This window comes from Polistes dominula, unplaced genomic scaffold, assembly GCF_049000335.1.
Source record: "Polistes dominula isolate Pdom_NZ unplaced genomic scaffold, Pdom_raw_medaka contig_20, whole genome shotgun sequence".
Taxonomy (NCBI): domain Eukaryota; kingdom Metazoa; phylum Arthropoda; class Insecta; order Hymenoptera; family Vespidae; genus Polistes; species Polistes dominula.
Window position 1 is genome coordinate 8,597,472 of NW_028301147.1, and position 25,950 is coordinate 8,623,421.

Below are 25,950 nucleotides of genomic sequence, written 5' to 3' on the forward strand. Positions count from 1 at the left end.
TTAAAGCTCAATCTGATTTTTCAATATTTATGTTCAATTTTTATTTCCATTTAATTGAATATTTCTTATATTTAATTTTGTCTTAATTGTGTTGAAATTGAGTTTAATTATTTTTTATTGTCTTCTAAAGGGGGGGGGGAAGTTAGGTTATCTTCTACAAGAAAAATGCCGCTTATATGTCTTTTCATCTAGAGAAAGATTAAGGTTTCTATAAAGGACCGGGAAGACAGAAATCGAGTTCGTTTCGGAGGAGGGAGGTGTAACGTTTTAGAAACTTATGATTTCTCTTTTTTTCTTTTTTATTTAATCGGACTTATTGTGAGCCACAGCAATGCGTGGCGGGGCACAGCTAGTATATATATACGTATGTACATAATATATATATATATATATATATATATATATATATATATATATAAAAGAGTACAAGTGTCAGTATTTGGGTGTATATGAATGCTGTTATTAATTGAAATATTTAGTCGAGTCGTTGTAATAATTCGTTCGGTTGCATTTCAACAACGATATTGATCGATATATCTCCGACATGTTGTCCCTCAGCAAGCTATCGAATAGTGGTATAGGGTGTTTTAAGGTCAGAGTGATTGCCAATTAACGCTTGACTCGATACTCGATCAACGACGACCGAGGACGAGGACGAGGACGAGGACGACGGTGTCGACGTTCGTTGAGGAATATCGCGAGGACGAGATGACGACGATGACGACTACTACGACGACGACAACGATTACTGCTGGTAAATACAACCAACAGCAACAACTACGACTACTACTACTACTACTACTACTATTACTATCGCTAGTAGGATATTCCACATATATACTACGAAAGTAACGCGTGCACGCGGCCTGAATTGCAAATCTCAATTTGTCGCGTTGCACTAAAAGCGTGCGCTAGTTCGTTTCATCAGCATATGCATAAGGGGATCGAGATTTTCGGTAAAATTACTTCAGACTGGGCTATAAAATTAACGTTCATATTTTCGGCTCCTTATAAACGAAAGGAGAGAGAGAAGAGAGAAAGTTAGTTAGAAAAGGATATAAAATAAAGATAGAAAGAGATGACAAGGAGGGGTTTCGTTACGTGTTCGTCGTTCCACACACGAGGATATCTAGGTCACGTAGACTCCTCTTAATTGGCACAATCGCTAGAGCTTTTGGCGATTCGTTTTTCACGCTTCCCGCATTCGACTTTAACGACCGGTCTTTGGCTCTCAGGATTAATCGCGACGGCGCCGTCTGCTTTTTTCCATCATTTTATTTTTTCTCTCTTTCTCTTTCACTCTCTCCCTATCTTTCAGTCTCTTTCTCTTTACTTTCACCTTTCTAATCGACTACGTAGTATACCGAACGCCACTTTTTTTCTGTTTTCTATTAAGTTTGTCTTCTATTTCATTCTCTCGTTTTCTTTCTCTCTCCCTCTCTCTCTTTATCTCTCGATCCTCCTGCACCACCATAAATTCGCATCTCGAATCTCCGTCAACGTTATACGATATCGATCTGCGCAGGAACTGCCGGACATTGATTAAATAAAGCCGTGAAATAAAACGCCTTCGGGTTTTTATTTAGATTGCGTCAGAGTTTCGGACAGGATCGAAAACGCGTCAGTGAAAACCTTTCTCCTTACTATTCTATTCTTCTTTATTTCGTCAGTGAGAATACACAGTTTTGCTATACCTACGTCGAGTTCGATCGTAGAAAGTACTTCGATCGAAGGAAGGCGCCCTTTCGTTTAGCCGGCTTTGTATATTCGAAAGATTAGAACGAACTTTACGATAAATCTTCTTGCTTCCATCCCGTCCGTAGAACAAATTTATAGGATCGATTCATCATTGGCTAAACCTTTAAAGAGAGTTCATTATGATCTTTGGTGATCTCTCTCTCTCTCTCTCTCTCTCTGTTTATCTATCTTTTCACTTGCACGCACGGTATATTTATGAATTAAAAACGTCGATTTTTAAAACGTTACGATAGAAGATATCGAATAGTGGAGTGTCGGATCAATCATTGACATGAGCTAACTCCAAACGAAAGAACAAATATCAACCGATACGTCGAGCAATAAAAATAGATAGACAGAGAGACAGACAGACAGACAGACAGACAGACAGACAGACAGACAGACAGACAGATAGAGATAGAGTTTTTGGTAGAAAAGAAAAAGCGGGCGGACCGTTAAAAATTCGTGCGCATGTATAGTTGACTGAGTTGCGTATTTCTTTCTCTCTCTATTAAAAACCGCTCTTCCACGACGTTGCTCCTTTTACAAAGTAACATAGGAATCGTAGACATCGCGACTTTCTCGTCAATAATAACGGCAAAAGAAAAAAAAATAGATAGAGAGAGGATGGGAGAAAAAGAAAAGGAGTAAAAAGGGGAAAAGAGAGAGAGAGTGAGTGAAAGAGAGAACAATGAACCAGAGAGCTTGATGAAGAGTCCTATCTATTGTCAAAATGCATTTCCTAGAACAGATCGTTGAGATGTGATCTTTCATGGAATTAAAAACCTACTCTTTGTCCAAATTGTTTCAAAACAATGCATTTGTTTTCACTATCCAGTTAATCAAATGTATGTGGAGAGAAAAAGAAAAAAGTAAAAGAAGAGAAAGAGAGAGAGATAGATAGATAAATAAAAAATAGTAAGAGAAATCTACAAATTTGTTCCGTTATTAAGTAATCATATGAAAAATGCATAATGATTTGTCGAGATAAAATTGATTCTTCTAGCTTGTATTGTAGACTTTGGTGGAATACAGAGGATAAATGTATGTCCATGGAAAACAGCGAAGCGAGGGGGGGAATCGTAAAAGATCTATCTTGGTCGAGGTCAAAAAGCGAGAGTATGTGTAGGTGTGAGTGGTACTGTTGGTGCAGTAGAAGTGAATACTAAAATATCGGCCCGCTTGCGGCTCGCTGGCGGTACGGAAGATTCGTGAACCGTTCTCCGCACATCCTCCAATCTGTCTCTCTCTCTTTCTCTCGCTCTCTCTTTCTCTCTCTCTCTATCTCTGTCTCTCTCTCTCTCTCTGTCTCTCTCTCTCTCTCTGTCTCTTACTCTTTATATTTCTCTCTCTTACTCGTCTGCTCGTTCGTTCCTTGCACATACTACGTAGCCCTATTGATCTATGGCAGAACTATTAACCACCGAAGCGTGCGCTAAATGTTTCGGAACTAATTTAAAGTTCGGGCCAGTCTTCCAAGGCAGCGTTGCTGGGTATCGTCGTTTTTTTGAAGACTACCAAACAAAGCAGCCGATATGTATGTGAGAAAACGTTGATTAAGACACATCGAAGAAACGTATAGTATAACGATAGTAATGTAAAATATTTACCGTGTAACAATCCTTGACAATTTATTTCATTTGTTTGACGTAATTAAGAGGCACCACTAGTGTAAAATTTTGAAAAAATCGAATTTTTTGTATATTTCGATAGTCTACACCAGTGGTTCTCAAATTTTTTTTTCTTATCACCCCTTTCCAGAAAAAATATTACTTATCGCCCCTCTGAAAATTAATTTTTTATTTCGATTTCCTTTTTTTTTTAGTAACTGAGTAACTGAGAAAAACTATTTATTGCATTAATGACCTTTTTTTATACTATCATCACCGCACACTTACAGTTATTCATTGTTCATTACCATTTTGCCATGCCCCCACTCCCAAAGTTCACCTGTGGCCCTGTGGCCGTCATCGCTCCCCTGGACTGTTTCATCGCCCACAAGGGGGCGATATCGTCCACTTTGGAACTACTGATCTATACTTTTAAAAATAACATACTAAAATTTCAAGTGCATATCTCAAATAGTTTTTGAGTTACAGCCATTTAATATTTTTTTATTTATAACGATGAAATCAGTAACTTAAACTTTAAACGTGTTTTTCTCGAAACTACATTTTCCAAATTTGCTGCAGTTATAACTCGAAGACAAAGCATCCGATCGATTTGATTCTTATTGCAGCTTCTTTTATACGTAGGTTGAAACTTAACCCTTTCGCTACTATGGGCCACTATAGTGGCTCTCCATAAAATGCCGCGTATTTTACATACGATGAACATATGCAGTTATAGTACATCAAATATCCCATTATGGACGTGTAATTTTAGTGTTTTGTTTCTTTCACTTAAAAATTGTTAATATCAACAACAAAATTATTCAAAAATAAAGTGCAGTTTCGATACTGCACGTATTAGCATCCCGTAGAGTAGATGTAGTGCCCGTAGCGAAAGGGTTAAATAGTGGCAACTATTTATTCACAACCGATACAAAAAAGTTACATGTTTGCACCTGTTACTGTCCCTCAAAGTAGTCACCAGCGTTGTGTAGAACCCATTGCCAGCGATGTAGAAGGCGTAGTATACCTTTAACAGAGCCTGTTCTGTTGATGGTACGAATGGAGCGGTCTACTGCCATGTCTCATCCAGTGTTACGATACGACGTAAGGAAGTCTCTTCTTCGAGCTCATAGCGCTCCAAGTGCGTCTGAACAGCGTCGTAACGCATCCATTTCTGCATTTCCGTCAATTCATGCGGAACCCATCGTGGCATTCGCTTCAGAACTGTTCCAGAGATTCGACAGGCAGTAGACCGCTCGATTCTCACCATCAACAGAACAGGCTCTGCTGACGGTATACTACGCCTTCCAAATCGCCGGTATCAGGTTCTACACAACGCTGGTGACTACTTTGAAGGACAGTAACAGGTGCAAACATGTAACTCTTTTGTATCGGTTGTGAATAAATAGTTGCCACTATTTAAGTTCCAACCTACGTATATATTTCTACATACCATGAACCTCCAGTTTTCCGATCGAATAAAAAATGTAATTTTGGTAGGAATTTTGAAACTTTTTTTTAAAACCGTCGATTTGTTAAATTTCAATTTTTCGTTTCGACCGTGGTTCATGGTAGGGGAAATTCTTTATAGTTTAATAAACTTTTAGGTTTTTTTGATTTCATTTTTTGATCCTTGGGAGATTCCGAATAACTCGCTTAATTTTCAATTTTTTAGTCCAACAATTTGGCCATATATTCATTACATATCCACGATATATTATTATTATTATTATTATTATTATTATTATTATTATTATTATTATTATTATTAATTGGAAATAGGAACTAGAAAGTTCATTGCCGCAAATACCAAATCCCGCCATTGTTCCCGTCCCTTAGCGCGATCTTTCCATTCACGGTCTTCGTATCCTGTTTCTTTCAGTCTCTTCTAATATTATCCTTCCATCTACGTCTCGGTCTACCTAGTGGTCTTTTCCCATTTGGTATACCGACCAATATTTTGTGCTCCGTTCGATCCTTCTCCATGCGCGCCATGTGACCATCTCATCTTAATCGGCTTGATTTTACGACGTTGATAATGTCCGGTTTGTTGTACAATCGATGCACTTCAACGTTATGGAGTTTTCTCCATTCGCCCGTTTTCTCATCGCGTTTTGCACCGAAGATTTTACAAAGAACTTTGTTTTCGAAAACCCTAAATTTCTTTTCGTCCCGTAACGTAAGCGACCACGATTCGATGCCATAAAGGACTACCAGCAGGATGATTGTCCTGTATATCCTGATTTTTAATTGCCTAGACAGCAAACGCGAGCTGAGTAATTTGTTAACCAAATAAAAACATGAATTGCCTAGATTGTTTTTTTTCTTAAGTTCTTCGTTAATTTCGTTCGTCTGGTTTATGATCGATCCTAAATATATACCTAAAGTATTGACCCGTTCAAAGGTTTTATCCCGGACGACCAAAGTTCCAGTACTAGGCCTATTCTGAACTCTATCGGTTATCAAATATTTGGTTTTTTCCACGCTTATTTGCAGTCCCAGATCTTTAGTATTATCTATTAATATTTTTGCGTTATTAATTATTGCCTCTTGATTGTCCCCTAACAAAGCAATATCGTCCGCGTATATCAACAATTGTGTTGTCCCGTTCAACTGTAGACCATCTTTACTTTTTTGCAGTTCTTTGACAGCGAATTCCAGTACTAAATTGAACAAAAGAGGTGACAATGCGTCCCCCTGTTTTAACCCGCTATGGATACTAAAATCTTCCGAGATTTGGTTACCTATCCTCACTTTACCCCTAGTTTCCTTTAGGCAAAGTTGAACAAGGTTGACCAATTTTCTTGGTATCCCCTGTCTTATTAGGATTTCGAGCATTTTTCCTCGTTTTACCGAATCGTACGCTTTTTGAAAATCTATATAAAGTTGATGTACCGTCTGATTAAATTCCCATTTTTTCTCTAAGATCTGCCGAATAGCAAAAATTTGGTCTGTAGTCGATCTGTTTCTCCTAAAACCGCACTGGTGATCTCCTAGTATCTCGTCCGCATACGGTACTATCCTAGCTAGTAAGATGTTTGATAGTATTTTGTAACATGTCGGTAAAAGTGAAATACCCCGGTAATTATTACAATCCATTTTGTCTCCCTTTTTAAAGATTGGGATTATAATCGACTCTTTCCATTGTTCCGGCAATGTTCCCTTGTTCCATATTAATTTGATTAGCTCAAAAATTTCTTCGATCAATCTATTTCCCCCCCCCCATTTTATTAGCTCCGCAGGAATCGAGTCGTTATCCGGTGAACATATCCACGAATATCTCTTTAAAAAATTAATACATTTTATATGTAGTAGATTTCTTAACAAAAAATTCCAAGAAATTACCTTTTTTTTAAGTGGACATACTAGTGGTGCTACTTAAGTCTTCTTTGTTCCTAGTGTTACATAAACGTACAGAAGAAAAAATTTATATTTCACGGATCTGTTTTATTGAACTTTTTCTTCATCTTTATCTTCTCTCTCTCTCTTTCTTCTTAATCTAAAAGAATCTTATAATAATAACCATGACAAAGGAATAATCTTTGTTCTCTTACTTTTTATTTATTTTTTATTACAGCGTTCAGTTTTGTTATACGTAATAAGGGTTTTTTTAAATTTCCTTGATAAATAATAATAATAATAATAATAATAATAATAATAATAATAATAATAATAATAATAATAATAATAATAAAAGCTCTTTCTACTCTTTTTCCTTTCTTGTTCCTTTTCTTTTACCTTATCGCTGGGTTGATCGTTCTAGAGATGCCCTTTTACCTAGTCGTTCGAACTTATCGCAAAAATAGACGATAACTCAAGACCTAGAGAGAAATTTAATCTCAACCGTATTGTAAGCTTACGGCGCTATTGTTACGAAAAATGATGAGTTGAAGGATTCGAAAAAGCGTTCAAGCAAGGAAAAGTGCCGTGTTTTTATGCGAATTTATACGATTTCCTCGGCATTGTCCGTCGAGTATCTTACGATTTACGATCTCGAGAGTCATCGATTTATCCTCTTTCCTTTGCCCTCTCTCTTTCTCTCTGTAACAACTTCCGCCACCCTTTCCTACCCCCCCTCCTCGATTTCTAAACTATGAGAAGAGACTAGAAGGAGAGAGAGAGTAACCGCTCTATTACGTTGTCAAATATAATTTCTATCGTAGAAAATTAAACGTACGTTGATGTATTTGGCAAGGTAGCAAAATAGCCAACCAAACTTTGCTCTGTGAAGCCCACTTTTTCTCCTAAGTTTCTCTAACGCTTTTATGTACTTTGATACACGCTCAACTCAGACGATGTTTATCGATTGTTGGGAAAGTTCATGATAAATTTTCAAAGTACGATTAAAGAGTAATTATCGAAGATCCCCGAGATTCGAACGTACGTTTAAACGTTCATAGATATACCCGTTTTCTGATTGACCGTACCATGTAGACATTTTCGAGCATTCTCTCTCGATGTGGATACTTGTTCTCAAATATTTGCTCCAATCGTATGCATACATATGTATATACGTCTCTCTATCTCACTCTCTCTCTTTTTCTTTCTCTCTTTCTCTTTCTCTTTCTCTCTCTCTCTCTCTCTCTCTCTCTCTCTCTCTCTCTCTCTCTCTCTCAACACGGCATCAATACTATTTGGAATTCACCTATGAACTTGCGCAAAACGTTGTGAACTTTAGCGAGCTCTGGAAACTCATTTGCACACCGCTGGAAAACTATAGGAATAATATTTCAAAAGCTACTACGGGGAGGGGATAATGTAGAATGTTCGTTGGTCGGGGGCCCACACCGAGAATGATGCCGCGAATTATCAGTTAAATTATCGATGGCTTTCCAGATTCGATATTTAATGTTATCGATTAAATGTTGCGTACGTCCTTTAGAAGTTTATTGAAATTTACTGACATATATTTGTGTATATAATCCCGCATTAGTTTATCTGCCAACATTTTTGCGTATATCCATTAACAATCCAAACCAATATGATTATCAACAAATATCAATTATAATGAATTAATTGTAACTACATACATTTTGTTCTTTGATAAGTACACAAATCACATTGCAGACCAATTGAAAGCACCCTTTTGAAACGTTTGAATCTTATCATTTCCGGAAACTGATACCGTAAAAGTCTGTACGATTGCAACATACAATGTAAATGTACCACCAGAATAGAGAGAAAGAGAAAAAAATATCGATATAGGATATCGTCGTATCGGTCTATCGCCTCGCGAGGCTAATCCTCACAGCCTCGAATAGCCGAAAAACAAATAGAAACGACGAGAGTCATGTGCGATCGACGAAAACTCCGATATCGCCTGTAGCGCATATTCCACAACGGCCAGTACCGTGCAAAAGCGTTATGCTACCACCTCTACGTATTCTTCTCTTTTCTTCTCTTTCCTTTTCTCTCTCTCTCTCTCTTTTTTCTTTTACTTCACTCCATAACTTTTATTGGCAAATCGAACGAAACGAACGCGTTGTGCACGTTACCGCCTTCTCGAAATGCCTGTGATAATATTTTATCTAGAAATTTTGTTCTATCATTTGTTCCCTTTTTCGTTGTTGGAATTATCGATTTTAATAAGTTGAAATAACGTACGAAATATCGTTCGAAGTAAATGTTTCTGATGTCTTAATTGTAATTCCTAGATTTCCACAGAATATAAGGTATTCACTCACTTCGAAAAGCTTTTTATTGAAAAAAACGTAGACTTTAATTAATCTTAACGATGGTAAACCTTTATCGTTACTCAAAGATCTTCTCTCGAATCAGCAGGAGAATTCGTATTTGTTTTATTTTTCATTAGTCCACTCGATTACTCAATTTCCCCATTTCCAGCAACGAATTAACGCGTACGTGAAAAGGAAAAAAAAGAATCATGCATTTAGTATCTATGTGCTACGTTTCCTGAATCAGATTAAATTTCGAATAGCTTACGATTGATGCTTTTTAAAGTCATCATTTTAAATGTAAAATTGTCGTCCTTCCTATACCTCGGAAATGAAATTTTATCACATTGTTCCTAATCGCATGACCAAATAACATATCATTAAAGCCGGAGTCAAATACAGAATTATCTGTGGAAAGCACTAGTTAATTACTCTTAATTGAAAAGCAATTAAGTTACAACTCTAGCAATTGCTTGGATTGAGTACTACGTAAACCGTACACGTACTACCAAATATGTATCAAAGGAAGCCACGAAAATTTGAATCTCATGTAACGCATTAATGTAAGTCGAAAGCATTAAACGTTTACTCGATCGCGCAGATTGATCGTTTACGAATCAGATTATTTCTCGAACGTTCGCGCATGCAATATATTTCTTCGTTTAAAACGTCCGGAGCATGTCAAGAATTTCTAGTTGAATATTCCCTATCTTCATTTATAAAATCAAATATCTAGAAAATTATTTCGTTCAATATTATTTAGGAATCTGAAAATTTAATTAAATTAAGTGAACCTTTTCATGCATATATATTTATATTTAAAAAAAAAAGGAAAGAGTTAATATAAAAATATTTTTACGAAAAAAAATCAGCAGCACTTGAAATTTCTCTTTATTTATCTTGTTTAATTTTATATATGATTTTCTTTATGACAGGTGCTAGTAAGGTAGCTTCTATTTTCTAGGAAATTCAACGGGTCAGCGAGTAGGGTATTTTTCCAAGAAATTATACACTCGGTTCAACAGAGCATTGTTCCATTTACGTAGGCGCGAGCGTGTCGACGTCAAAAAGAATTTGGACAAAATTTATTCGAGTAATATTTACCAGCTCGAAATTATAACCATCTATTTAATACAATATATCGTATTAATCGAATTAAAAATGAAAATAATCCTTTGACAATATTTAAAAGAAGCACGAACATTTTTCAACATTCGACGGAGTTATAATTAATTATATTATACAATAAAGGTATATATACAAGTACATAGCTGCACCTATATATTCGTATAAAATAATCGTATTTTTCTCTGATTTCAAAATAGAGGATCACATAATTCAACGATTTCGACATATAATTCTTTTTAATCCTAGAAATCTCTAGAGTATCTCACTATGTATAGTTATCTCAGTAGTTGTCTCTGAATTCGAATGACGTTGCCCTATATTTCATATAATACGGATATTACGTGTTCGTTAATTATCTACATTTCACGCGAACAATTCGAGATGCTTGGACGAAGATAACGACACGCGCGTACTTATCGTTTCGCTTTTACAATCCCGCGTCCTAGGGTAAGTTGAATTTGAAAACTTGAAGACTTCCTAATCGATTCAAAGACTCGTTCGAGCGAAAATTCGCGTCCTTTGCTAAAGGAACGCCATAGCGCAAGTATCTCCTCTACCTACGCTTCCAACGAAAAGTTCATAAGATTAATTAAGATTTTGATGGTGTACGAATATCAGGAAAGGTACAAGTAAACGAGTTCTAAGACTGCTAAATCATGGAAAAGACACTTAATCCTCGGGAGTCTAATGATCCTTTTCTTTGTTTTATTCAACTAAGCGACTACATGAACATTCGAAATATCGTTCGTCGAGATGTTCTACAAATTCCAAATATCCTTCCCATATCTTTCATTGTACGATTACGTAACAACGTACGAATATATATATAGCGATAATATTATATAACGAGTTGTCATATAACTTTTCAATTTTACGAGAAGGAGACGTTTCTGGAGTACAACGTAAATATACGTATCGATTGTAAATGAAATAGGCCTGGCAATCAAGCTTTAAAAGAAAAAGTAAAAAGAGAACAAAAAAATAAAAAAGAAAAAAGACAAAAAAAGAAAAGGAAAGAAAAAAAAATAAAGAAAACGGAGGAAAAAAAGTATCAACGAATCATGCTCGATATGATTGGCGAAACGAGTACGGCGATGGCAAACGACATAAAATATTTTGTTGCGGCTGCTACGAGGAGAGAGCACGCATGATGATTTCGATTGGATTCTTTCGGTTGAAGTAGGAAAAAAAAGAATCAATGGAATGAGAGCAAGTGATGGAAAGGGGGGGGAGGGGAGTGATAGAATAAAAGAAAGAGAGAGAAAAAGTAAGGGAGAGAAAGAGAGAGAGAGAGAGAGAGAGAGAGAGAGGGAAAAAATGAGTCAACGGTACGCGTCGTAGGAAATTGAATTTCGCTGTGAAGACAAGCGGTCCGGTTGGTCGTCGAAAAGCGCAATGAGAGCAGTTTTAATAAAATCGTATTCTCATTGGTTAAAAAGAAGAAGGAGGGAATGAGTTCGTCGATCGGTAGATACATAGATAACTCAGAGATATTGAAAGAGAACAAAAAAGAAAGAAAAAGAAAGAAAGACAGAGAGAGAGAGAGAGAGAGAGAAAGTAGGATAACAAAAGTTTACTTTTTCCGAGGGCGACGAGATCGTTCATACTTTGACGAGCAAACGAAACGTACTGCCATTACGGGCTTGTAATTTCATTCGATCGAGATACAGGAGAAATAAATAGAGAAAGAAGAAGCTATGAAATGCTTCTATCACTACCTCCTACATAACAATGAATTATTATGCAAACTGCAGAATTGATAAAAGTATATTAACGATGTCACAGAAGCGAACACGTTCGTTTATTTTCCTAACAGTCAATGTGGAAGATAGTAATCAAAAGAGAGAATGGATCAGCAAATAGAGACACGTTTGGAGAGTTTACGTAAAAATAAATAGGGTTCTTCAAAGAGTGAACTTACCCTCTTCGTCGCTACCGATCATAGCGTAACGTTCGTATCCAGTTAAATTTCTAACAGCACCAAGTCCAAAATCATCCTTCGTCCATTGAATGGGCCCCTTTTGATCAAGAACTCGACACGGAAGAGTCACCCTGCTACCAACTACCGCGGTTTGATCCATTGGCTCGATGGCGAATCGTTGATAAACTACTTCCGTTGTTGTAATCGGCTTTAACGTCGATACACCTGACGATGAGGATGAGGATGAGGACGAGGACAAGGACGAGGATGACGACGATGAGGATGACGACGATAACGACGACGATAAAGATGAGAAAGAAGAGGAGGACGACGAAGACGATGAGGACAAGGAGGAGGTATTTGTCATATTCGCACCCTCTACGCTTCTAGCTTCCATTGTTAGTAACAGCATAAGGCAGATTACGATCGACCTCGTTCTTGATGCTGTCCTCGACCTGGAGCTGAAAGCAAAATGAAAATAATGATATAAGCGTCAACGATACGATAAGAAAAATATGAACGGTTATTTCGAAGAAAACGACTTGTTTGCACAGTCAACGATATTATGTGTTTTGATATGTATAAGGTCGATGTGTTGGAAAAAAAAAGAGAGAGAGGGAAAGATATGTCGATGAGAGGAATGCCGAGCAAACCTGTTGAGACGGAATACATTTTAAAAATTCATCTTAGCGAAGAAGTCAAACGTTTTCTCGTCGACAAGTTCACCAATATTTTCAAGAGAAACGAATGGAATGTGACTATATATTGTAACGAGTGGATTATAATATGAACACTTCGATGCTTTCTATTGCTTATGATTTGTCTATTGAAGTATTTTCATACAAGATACCATATTATCGAAGTTTTCTTTTCTTATAACATACTTATGAGATCGTGTTACTCTTTTATATTATACATATGTATGTATATTTACTATTGTACATAATATAAGTACAATAGATGTATATACATTTATTCTTTACCAAATTCGTTTTCAAACATTTTTTCGAGTTAAATTCTTTTAACGACCTCATCGAGAGCATCGCGCTCGCTTTCGAGCGTCCATTTACCTTCGAACTATACTTAATTTATCTTTATAGTCCCATCGGATTCGAAAACGAAGTTACGGCCAAGAGAACGGACCTCTCGTAAAATGGACGATAAAAGTATTGCCGTTTTGCAATTTATAACTACGTTCGGGTGCTATTTCTTTATATGAGACACGCGTACATATATGTGTCGCTAACACAAATATGCATATCCATGAGAGTTGATACACGAGAAACAACTCTTTCGTTATTCGTTTAGCAATCATTACGTCAAATAAGCCGCAAGGACAAAGTTACTATGCTAATAATCGATCAATCGTTCGTTCTCTTAAATGAATAATTTTATCGATCTCTCTCTTATGTTAGATTCCATTCTGGTGTTTTTCTTTCTTCTTCGTATTACTTCTTCTATTTTATTTTATTTTGTTTTTTTTTCTTTATTATTCAAGATCCAATCGATCATTGTCGTTTTCATGGACGTTTTCATTTCTTTTCTATCTTTCTTTTCGTAATATTTTCCAAGGTTAGTCGTATTTCTTTTTCTACGTTCTTAGTAAATAGAAAAACGCGGCAGAGCCACGAAATTGAGCGTGTGTGGTTACATCAAGAATACAATTTCGAAATCGACTTTTCTCCTTTGGTGTTTTTTTTTTTTTCGTATAAAACAACCGCTTCGTGAAATAGGAATAAGAATCTTAAAAAGAAAAAATAATAAAAAAGAAAAAAAAGTTAAAAGAGAGAAAAACAAGATAAGAGAAGGTGACACCTCAAAGAAGAAAAAACAGAGAATTTGTCGTCTAATTACGCCAGATAATTGCCGTCTTTCCAAAGTGATCCTTTTTCCAAAAGTCCTTTCTCCTTATTATCTTCCGATCTCGACGTTTTCCGGATGGGAAATGTTTTTGTCCGTAACGAAAAAGAAGAAAAAGTAAGGAAAGGCAAAGATAGATAAGGAAAAAGCAAAAAGAGATAGATAAAGAAAGAAAAAGAGAAAGAAAAAGGAGAAAATTAGATAAAAAGAAAGAACATTGTTTGCCACGAAATAATTTCTCGATTTCTTCATTGGCCACTTAATTAACCTCCGTTCCCTCCATTTATATTCAAATCAGCCCTCATCCGTCTTCATATCTCCTCTTGATCTAATAACTAGGGAGTCCAAGGGAAAGATTTTTTCTCTCTCTCACTCTCTCTGTTTCTGTCTGTCTCTTTCTCTATTTCTGTCTCTTTATTTATCGTTTATATTTTTTTCTATAACGACATCATTTCTGAAAGAAGGGAGATGATCGATCAAATCGACGAGTAAACTTAAAAAAACATGAAAAAAAAGCACAAAAGCTTTTTTTCACTTCTATCACAGACGCTCGACCAATAAAAACAAGGAATCCCCTCTTTTCGTCGTTGTTTGTAATTTTTTTTAATAGCGAATTCGAACGTGGGAGTAATCAAGAAAGTAAGTAACGTAAAATACATGTTCATCTTTTTCTTTAGCCGCCTTTGATCCCACGTTCAACGTGCAAGGAAGGAGTTTCTTTCGATGAGCTCGTTGGATGGAAGTCGTTTCTTGGAAGGGAAGCTAGTAACGGTAAAGCGGTAAACCGACCTTCTTCTTGTCTTGTCTCTTTGCTAGTCGTTGAAGTAAAGTGGGAGAGAGAAGAAGAAGAAAGAGAAAGAGAAAGAGAAAGAGAAAGAGAAAGAGAAAGAGAGATGGAGAGTGAGAGAAAGACAGAGAAGGTATGGGAGGATGTCGTAAGATGCTCGTACGACATCATTCCCGACCGTTTCTTACAAGCTCAATAGGATAATAACCTCGGCGAGTGACTGCTGGTAGAACGGTTTGAATGGAGTGAAGAAATAACGAGAATAATAATAATTGCGCTTGTGCCGTCCAAGTTAATACTTGATACATTCTTGGTGTGTATGTGAACGTTTATACTCTCTTGTATATGTATATATATATATATAGGATGTTCTTAAAATTTTTCTGGTTCAAAAAGTCAATAATACTTATCGATAAAAATTTGAGTTTATTTTTTCGGTTTCAACTTTCTTTTCACGAAGTTGAATATTATACGACTTACTTATATATACCTTATATTATTATAATACTTAAATAAAGATACTAAAGAATATCCGAAGACTAATACAAGGAGAAAAAACAGCGTCTTCTTCGGTCGACGTTTAACATAGGTCTTCGGCGGTAATGTCGTGTGGGTTAACCCCATGCTGACCTTCCATAAACATGGAAATCAGTCTACCGTTTTGCCAGCGTATCGTTGGTAAAGCCGTAGTTTATATAGCTACGATATATCACGAAAGCGACGCTTTTGTGTCCAACGCGTTCCAAATATTAACTGTGTTGTTCGGTCGAGCCACTCGCATGAACGAACGACCCCGCTTGTCGTTTCGCAACAGGAGAAGATTATGTTTTGATGTGTATAGAAGGTGGGTAGGTGAAGATATAATCCTCGGAAAATGAGCAAGTACGCAAGACCTTGGGTCGGTGGTATCCTTTAGTTAGGGGATCAAAACTTTGCGATGTTTATACGCGTATATGCGTATAAGTATATAGATACATATGTATAAGAACTTTTCTACCCTCCCATGTTTATGAATATACATTCGTGTAAATGCATAAATGCGTAGGGAAATATATTTACATACATATGTATACATGTGTTGATATTACTAACACATGAATATTTTTAAATAGTGTATAAACGTAAATATACGTGTATATATACATGTCTATACATGTGTATATATAGATGTCTACCTATTCACATACATACGTTGCACAAATACGTTTCGTTCGAAAATGGATGACTGCGAGCAGATCCAAAGTTTATGGATCGTCTCGTGGGATATACGTATATCCCATGACAGAAGTATAGGTGGCACTGTGCACCAGGCTCTCATGGTATTTCGTAACGTTCCTATCGGATCAGATTTCGAAGTAAAACATTCGTCCTCTCTAAAGAACGTTACCTCTGCCTCCTCCTTTCTCTTCTACTACTACTACTACTACCACTACACTAACGAGCGAACCCTACTCTTTCGTACCAAATCGTTCGCAGATGTTAAGAAAAAATGTGGCGATACTTTTTTAACGACTTCCCTCGATCTACGATCTCGTAATTCATCGATAGCCAGCTAACCAGCCAGCCCAGCCAACCGTCCAGATCGACGATGACGACGACGACGATGGTTCGAGAAAAGCTCATGTTACCGTGTCGCGTTCGTAGCGCTTCCTGGAACGAAGAAGCCGCTGCGTATCCCCAATGTTGTCGTCGTTCGAGGGGTTACAGAGGGAAAGGGATGTCGGCTAGAAAAAAGGCAACAACGGGGAAAGTAAAAGGGGAAAGAGAGAGAGAGAGAGAGGGAGAGAAAAATTGCCATTGTATCCGATAACGAATTTCCGTAGCGTATAGTGCCGCGGTATGTATCGGATTTATGGCGGTTTCGCTTCCGCTTTATATTCCAACTTGGACGCAAGCCATTTCGAGTTTTCCTATAAGAGCAAAGTTTCCATAGTATAGGGAAAAGATTATTTTTTTTTTTTTTTTTTTTTTTTTTTTTGAATCTATGTCGCTAAAACTATCTTTCGATCATCGCTGGATTATTTTAAGAGTTGGTAGAAAAATGATGCGTGTTAAACAAACATTTCTTTGAAGAGCATTTCATAAATATTCGACTTTCTTCAAATTCTTTGCGTATTGTATGTGGGTGTAGAGAATATGTGAAATTTATATATATATATATATATACATTTTTTTTTTATTCGAAGAAATATTTAATACTTACAAGTGTGAAGATAGACAGACGAGTTGAAAAATAGAAACAAATATAAATAGTAAATGTTTCCTTTTTATTTACCCATGGTGAGTAACAATTACAGAGAAGAAGAATAGAAAGAGAGAGTGAGGTCAAGCGTGATATTTAATTTGGTTTTTGTGGGGCTAACCGATGGTTTAATCGCAATATTTACGAGAGAAGGGAGGACGAGTGAGAAAGAATGGGGAATGGCTTGCATGAAAATGTCACGCGTGCTACGTCAATGGATCCAATCAGATCCCCTTGTTTTTTATCAATCGTGATAGAAAGAGAGAAAGAGAGATAGAAAGAGAAAAGAGCGTTGGAATTTCGTAGGTTGCCATGACGTAATGGTGGGTGTGAGTAAACGCACAATCGAAAAAGCCTCCCCCTCTTTTCGATGATGTCCACGCGTGCGTCGAACCTTTTATCTTTCTCTCTCTCTCTCTCTCTCTCTCTCTCTTTCTCTATTTCACTAAACTCGCACACTTGTATAGATCATGGTCTCTTGCTCGCCAATAAAATAGCGCGACGCGGGCAGAACCGTGCGATAATTAATTGCCGTGCTGTTCCAACAATTAATCCCGAATGTCGCGACAATTATCGGCTAGGACTCATGGTAATGTTTAAATTTAAATGAGATCGTTGATCGTTCCTCTACTAGAATTCAGTAGGAAAATGAGGATCGAGAAAAATAACGATAGAATGAGTGCGAATAGATGTACTGTAGGTAAGTAGATAATTAGGTCTATCTATTCGTTTATTATACACCCATTTATATAGAATTAAATCAATTTTAATCAATATTTCACGATGAAGAATATTCTTTCGACCGACCATAACATAGAAAATACGATACTTCGTCAGATCCAGCGTTCAATTTTCTCCGCCTAATTTAATTTAGCGATGACGATTATTAAAAGAACTGCATGGCAACGACAAAAATGGAATTTCAAGCATGCAGATGTTATGCGAGACAAAAAGGGGTCTATAGATGCGCTTCACATCGAGACTACGCTCTCGTCGCTTCTTGTATATTTTTTTTTTCTTTTCCTTTTTCTTTTTTCGAATGAAACTAAGGATCTCAATCAAAAAAAAATAAAAAGGAGAAGGAAAGATGGAGATAAAGTGAAGGACGGAATGACAAGCGGAAAGAGATAAAAAGAAAGAGACAGAGAAAGAAATAATGGTAGATAGAGACACACACACACACACACACAAGGCCGTATGTTTTTCGTGAAACATAGAAGCTGAATGTAAAGCGTACGAGGGTTGGGCAGAAACTAAACGAAAGCTTCACAAAGGACTTTGTCCCGCGACGAAACACGAAAGACTTGTTCCAAAGCTGTACTACGATCCAATGCCACCGATCAATTTGTTATGGGATGACCCAGTATCAAAGATAGGGGTCCCTTGGGTCAGAGTAACTTGTTTTCGTATTAGACACCAACCTTCGTACGAAATGCACATATACATATACTCAAATATGTACGCTTGCGCAAGCACAAATCGAGCTTACACGCGTCTCCCTACAAAAGCAGCTATACATTTGCGAATGTGTAGCTTATGCAGGAACCGATACATTTATACCTTCCTCCTCTCGTTTCGACAGCTATCTAAATATAACTACCCACACTCTTTCAATCGTACTTACGTATGCACACGTAACACACATAAGGAGATAGCAATATATATTTTCTGATTATCTCGACTTCCGATATTTCTTTAAGTAAAAGGAAATAAAAAAAAAGATCAAGAGGGAAATGAGGACGTATCGATAGATTTTTCAAAGAATAATAATAGGAGCTTCGCGAAGACACATTATATTCAATCTTCATGTAAATTTAAACGTTTGTTATTTTTTCAATTAAACAATATTATATAAATCGAGCATTTTGTTCAATCAAGTAATAAATTTAACGGGAACTTAATCGAAAATCTTTTGAAACAAATGAATAAATGGGGTCATTCCATTATAAATCAAAGTGACTTTTTTTTTACCTACAGGATCAATAAGTGTAATAAACGATTCCCGCTCAACAAATTTGGCAAGGATGATTCGAATTGCGAAAAAAGAAAAATATACCTTTCGGAAAGGAACGATTGACAAAGGGTGTGCATCATTTTCATAATGGGCTAGACGGACAAAGTACTATGGCAAGTGCTTTCGCTACAGCTGTCGTTTGAAATGACGCGTCTGTCGCGTTTCAAATCGTAAGAGAACACACCTAGATTGTTCTTAAGCGGCTCATTCCCCCTGCCCTTCCCCCTCCCCTTCAGTGGTGGTACTCACCTGGATGAAACGCACTAAAAGCTGCGCCGGATAGTTCTCTAAAAGCTTCACCAGTACTTTTCTTCTTACTAAGCGTATATTTTGTTCGATTTCTCTTTTCCTCTTACTCATTTATAGTATTTTCTTTTTCGTTTATGGGATGAAACGTCGTAGAAGTGCAATCATTTAACCGATTACGTGATCTTTAAATTTTACTACAACAAAATACTGTATGTTTATTTTTATTACTGTAAGAAAGTAATTAAAATTATTATATTAGGAAACCACAGTAATTTATTTGTAAACGTTACATTCGAGGAATAAATTGGGGAGTAGGTTCTCTTTAGAATATGGACGAAGTATTTTCATTTTCGTTTCGGTTCCCTTTGTAAGCGGAGATTGTGAAGTGACCTTACCCAATCTCGTCATTATAGTCCAAATGCCTACGCGTTTTCCTATAGAGACCATGCAAGCGTGTGTACCGTGTCGATGTTTCCCAACAACGCTACATTGTAAGGCATGCACACTAAACTAGGAATATGTGTACGTTGTAAGTACGTATATATATACATATATACATATATACATATATATATATATATGTGTGTATATGTATGTATACATATATAGGGTAGTATTGGCGTTGGCAAGCAAGTAGGCTTGGTATGCACGACGTTTCACACGAACCATGTTGATTGTCGTGTAAGCATACAATGCAGCAAGCGCAGTATGGCAACGGTTAGGCGTGCCGACGTAAGACGTAGTTTCTATAGTACTATTCCATAGTAGTTCATTCTTGAATGCCGATAAGTATCAAGCAGGTTTCAACAGAGATACGTTTTCGTGTGATAAAGAGCATAACATTTGATGTCAACAACAATGCCTGTCGATACGCGAAAGCTGCCGTCGTTTCATTGAAGTTCATAGAATACTTCGGAGTTTAAATTTACGAACCTTTTCCAAGTAAACTCATTCTCTTACTTTTTCTCTTCCTCTCTCTCTCTCTTTCTATTTTTCGATTGATGGTTCTTTCGTAGTCGCAAAAGGTGTGAAAAAATAATTGGTAAAGTTGCAGGAGAACTTTTGCGGCTTCACTAACGAGTTTGTGAAATATGATTTATGATAAAAAGTGATATACTTCCTGTGAGAGGGAGTAAATTTGATTGTGAGAGATAAATAGAGAGAGAGAGAGAGAGAGAGAAAGAGAGAGAGAGAGAGAGAAATATAGAATAAAAGATACGTATATAGGCAGAATGCTCAGTCTTTCATTTTTTTATTTTTTAAGCGACAGATGGCCGCTCCATTACTCGATGCAGCTTTCATTTCGTAGCTGCGATTTCAGTTCCATTGGTACAGCCGTCGCGGAGTTAAGGAAGTACTAATGGCTTCGTTAATGTCGACCGATTCGAACGAGGAATAATGCTTAAATCCTGAAGCGCTGGAGTACTCCCTCAAGTGTAATCTCAATCCCTCGTTACTTTTCTCCTCCCCCTCCTTCTTCTTCTTCTTCTTCATCTCTTTCTTTCTCCCTTTCAATCCTTAAGTCTTACTCATTCTCTTCACACATACTTTTTCTCTTTCTCTCTCTATCTTCTCTTTCGAAGAGGTTAAGTTTTACTTCCGGTATGCTTTTGAAGCAAATAAAAAATTATGTCGCTATGACTCAGCCCTTCACGAACGATATAACTGATACGAATATGTTGTATGTGTGCTTATGAAAATAATCTTATGAACGGTGGGCGTTCACGTTAATCGTTCATCTTAACGTGTATTTTTTTTTTTTTAATAGGCGTTTCCTATCGCTGTAAAATAAATCCTAGGAAAGAAAATATTCGTTTTCTCTGTACTGTACACATTTTTTATTAAAATTGAAACACAAAAAATGTAATTACGATACACACACACACACACTCACTCACTCACTCACACACACACACACACACACACAGAACATACACACTGAGTCATGCATACATGCGCGATCAAATCAATTAACTTCGTTTACATTTCTACAGTGAAAATATTTATTATTTGATAGAAAGTTAAAGAGATTTCTTTCAATTCGATAAACTAATCGATCGTATTCGTTTTTTAATCTATGTTAATTTGATAGAATCAAAAGCCTTTTTCAAATATTTGCAACATTAAATTGAAGAGTTTAATAATATTAGCGATTTGTTCACGTGATCTGTTGAAAGAGTATTTCTTTATTCAAACGTATAAATCTATTTGTATTTACACGTAGAGAAGATACATAGATAAAATGAAAAATACAGCTGTGTTATCCCATGTTCCTTTTTATCCTGTTATCGTTTCTTAACGATTTCAAAAGCGCACACACCTTTCTCTTCTATTTCTACGAAGATTTTCTTTCTACAAATCGAAGAAGCCTGTATTTTATTCTTCTATCTTCGTGATGATCCCACATGAATTATTCAAAGAAATATACGTTGTATAATATATTTCACTATTTTTCTCTCTATTTTTCTCCCAGATAAGTATGATATACGATACTTTTTATCATTCAAGTGATAATTAAATCAAAAAATAACATGAACGATTTATATACACGCCCTTATTTTTTCGCTATACTTATAAGACAACATCTAATAAGCGAGTTAAATCTAGACGACTATCGTATATTGTTTGAATACAATAGCTTCCAATACAGGACTGTACAAACACCATCAGATATAGTAAAGTATACAGAACTTTGTCAAAGATTTTATGATAGAAAAATTCCAGTTTATACGAAGTCGTCGTTATCGTCGTCCTCGTTGGCTCTAACAAGCTCGGTCTTGATTCGATTCTTGGACAAATCGAAGATTGGGCGTCTGATGCAAAGGGTAACACCTCGAGAAAATATTCTCATGAGTTGTCCTCAAAGTTCTCAACGTCTCGAGAAGGGCGACATATCGTTGAAATGTTGGATATAGTATAGGTATGCATCTGGGAATATATACGTATGCATGTTCGTAGCTTCAACGGTAGAATCGTACGGCGAGTCTACATAATATCAAAGTTACGTTGTCGTCGTCATCGTCACACGACAGCACGTTACCAGCTTTCTGATGGGAAAACTTGTAACACATACTTATACACGTCTATATATATATATATATATATATATTTTATATTATATTTATATACATATATACGACTACACAATCACGTTTACTTTCGCACGTGTATGTACATAACATAACAACATGCATAAGTCCCAAGAGAAGATTTAACGATGACGACGACGACGTTTCGATTCGATGACTTGACGGCAATGTCAATCGTTTCCGAAATCACGTCAAAGTCGTTGAAAGTTAATTTAGTTTTTCTCGACATCCTATACGAGAGCATACATAATACAACGTTTGCTCTTTTCTGTAATAACTACTCGTTATTAAAAGAATCTCAAACGTTTCGATCGATCATTCAGATGGTGCATGTACCTTGGAACTTGTTAATCAGCTGTGCAACACGTGGTAGGTATGAAAACAGGTAGGGTAGGTAGGTATGAGAAATTCGACTTAAAAAAGCAAATAAATTTTTTCTCATATCTTCCTCTCTCTCACTCTCTCTCTCTTTTTCACCTTTTTCCTACTCCTTCGTGGAATTTCTCTAGTGATACTTTCATACCGTATATTTTATACTCGAACCCTTGAAAATGTACGTTTAAAGAACCTTTACGTCCGTCAATGTGGATGTTACGAAGGCGTTGAAGTTTACTTATTACCTCATTTTTCTTCTTGCGTTTTTCTTATCGATTATATCTCATAGTCTCGCTTTTATTTATGGCATACCACTCGACGTCCACGGAAAACACGATAAGTAAGATATAAATTGCTTTGATCAATTTTTGCAAAATTTTTTCTCATTTCCTCCAATAATGAGAATTTTCGTATTTGCGAATATGCACAGATTATGATTAATTAAACTGCTAGATTTCATTTTGGAAAAATACTTTTTACGCAATTAGAAATATACTAAAAGATCTTTTTTTTTCATATTTTGTTTTTCTCATCATAATTCTACGGATGAACGCATAAACTCGGTCGGGCGAAAGAGAATTTATCCGCATTGCAGGAACGAGACTGCCATGCAAATTCAATATTTGTTTCACGATGAAACGATCATGAAACGAAGAGAAATGCGTACACGCGCGCGCGTGCCTACATGACCTAGATAGTTAAAATGTTCTCCGTAAGGGCCGATCGTATCAAAGCGTAGAGAAGCGTTCGAGTGTATATCGAGAAAACGATGTTAACATACGTAATAATATAGTTCATAGTACATAGTAATATACATGGTTACCGACTAATGTATACGAATTATAAATACAAATATTAGGCGAATAATTATTATTTTTATAAATTTCAACGATCTATGTGTTATCCTTAAATTAATTTAATATAAACGAAAAGAGTATGATAAAGATGAAAATATAGAATAAAGTTCTAAATTTGAGCTTTTTTTATATGTTTGTCGAAATCCTGTAACAAAAGAGTTTCCCTTTTGAGAATTAGCTTACACCAATATTATTTTCGAGTTGGAACGAAATTGAGGCATCCTGTAGTTTTTTTATCTCTATATTTTTCTCTCTCTCTTTCGCTCACTCTCTCTCTCTTTCTTCTCTATGTATGTATAGAGTGTTTCATCTGTACACGTTCAAGAATAGAATGCGAGTTATGCGTCGTATTGTTATAGCACGATACGTATGTCATACATGTAAGGGGGTAATATGTTCAGCCACGCTCGAGATAGACGTTGCCAATGTCCTTGCCATTTACGCACCGGGAAATTGCAGTTGCCGTTCTCTACGGTCCTCTGCCATATGGGAAACCACGGAAAAATGGAACTAGCGAATGGATTCAATTGCTTTTTGCCCGCGAGTGTGCTACAATTTAAATGACGCGCATGGAAAATACGCTTACCAGGAAAATATTCTCTACCCTTTTTCGTGGAACTACACACAAACACACACAAACACATACAAATACACATACACGCACACCCACAACTATTCTTGCCCTTCGGCAAATATTCTCTAGCAAAGTAGGAACATTACTATAAAGTATAATAAATATGTTTGAAATTGGAAAGGAAGATTGCTTTGCTAATTTGTGAAAATGGAAGTCTCGTTTGCTAGCTTCCTCGTGAAGACGATATTTCAAGGAAGTTCAAAGCGTGAGAAAGAAACATTTTGCACTTTCCTGGCATCGATTATGATTCATGGCGGATACGAGCGTCCACCACGCTTTTGTCCCTTTTACCGTAAAGTAGAATTCGTTCGTTCAATAGCTTTACCTCCGGTTGTTGTAATAGTAGCTACGCGAAATACGTGTTTTTCTTTCTGTACCTACTATTGTTCAATATTTATTGCTCTATATTTGTATACGAGTTTTGGGTCGCAACAAACTCTTTTCGATGAAATACTACGATTGTAATAAACGTGACCTATACAAATTAGTGGAGAGAGAGACAGAGAAACGTATTTTCTTTTTTTTCTTTTTTTTTCACACAAACACGTTATCAGTATTCAAATCATTTTTTAAACTAACCAACGCGTTTATAACGTTTGTAAGATTTATTCGATGATATAAACCAGATAGCATTGTATTGCTGATAAAAGGGAATAACTTTTGATCTAAATTCTGTGCAATACTCGAATGTAACTAGAAAATGGTTTTGTAAGAATCAAAGTATTAAAGGATTAAAGGTAAAATCGTTTTAGAGTTTACTGTATTTATCTGGAAACAAAAATTGATAAACAAATTTTGTGCGAAACGAATTTATTTTTTACGATTCAAAACGTATGAGAGTTATGAAAAATAAATGTACGTTTTCATGAACAATCTACAGTTCAAATTTTCATTCGAACGTTAAGTAATACCATGGCTAAAATAATAGGACTTTTTTGTACGATATTAATTGATTGTTAAAAGATAATGTTGCTTTTCATGTCGTTGTGATACTGCTTCAATGCATAGAATCGATTCACGTGTCTCATGTCTATAGTATATATATAACAAGTAACGAGCCTTTTTCGTCGCATGTCCTTTCATATAAAACGGATCAATATCGCAAAACGATATTTCCTCATTATCGCTGCGCTTCGTCGACACGGCTCGAGCATAAATTCTCTCAAAAGTGTTGGATAGAAAAGTAGAGAGAGAAAGAGAGGGGAAGAAAAACGAAGTAGGAAATAGTCTGATACCATTCGTTATGTTGACTGCAGTATTACAATACAAGAAGATGATTCATACACATTGGCACTTACATGATCATACCAAAAATTTTCTCACCATTTTCTCTCATATGAATTCTTAACGATAATTATAAGATAGCTAATGCTACTTTTTTTTTAAGACGCAAATTTGTTCTTGCGTATTTTTATGAAGTCATCATTGACATGAAAGAATAGTATAAAAATATTTCTGGGCGCTATTGAAGAAATTTTTTGGAAATATTGTTAGAAATTGTCGATTAATCGTCATTCGTTATCGTCGTAGTTCAACGTATTAAATATTGAAATAATCTTTTATATAGAAGAGCGAGATGGTAGTTATAAAATATTTTCGAATTATCCTGCGAGAATATCATTAATTCAAAAATATAACTTGTTTTTCAAAGACAATACATCTCATTGACGTTCCTGTCGAATTGATCGAGCATCGAGCATTCGTTATTTTATCACTTCGTTATCATTTGCACGACATCGTCGTGTCGTTGAGATCATTATGCTTTCGAC

General features: G+C 36.1%; 1 protein-coding gene across 2 annotated transcripts in view; it reads right to left on the bottom strand.

Moving 5' to 3' along the window:
* Positions 1-25,950, bottom strand: part of LOC107071963 (irregular chiasm C-roughest protein) — a 162,321-nt gene that overhangs the window by 51,692 nt on the left and 84,679 nt on the right. For both annotated transcript variants that reach the window (XM_015331469.2, XM_015331468.2), the window contains exon 2: positions 12,075-12,535. In XM_015331469.2, the coding sequence (XP_015186955.1) occupies positions 12,075-12,535 (461 nt within the window). The remainder of the gene's footprint in view (positions 1-12,074; positions 12,536-25,950) is intronic.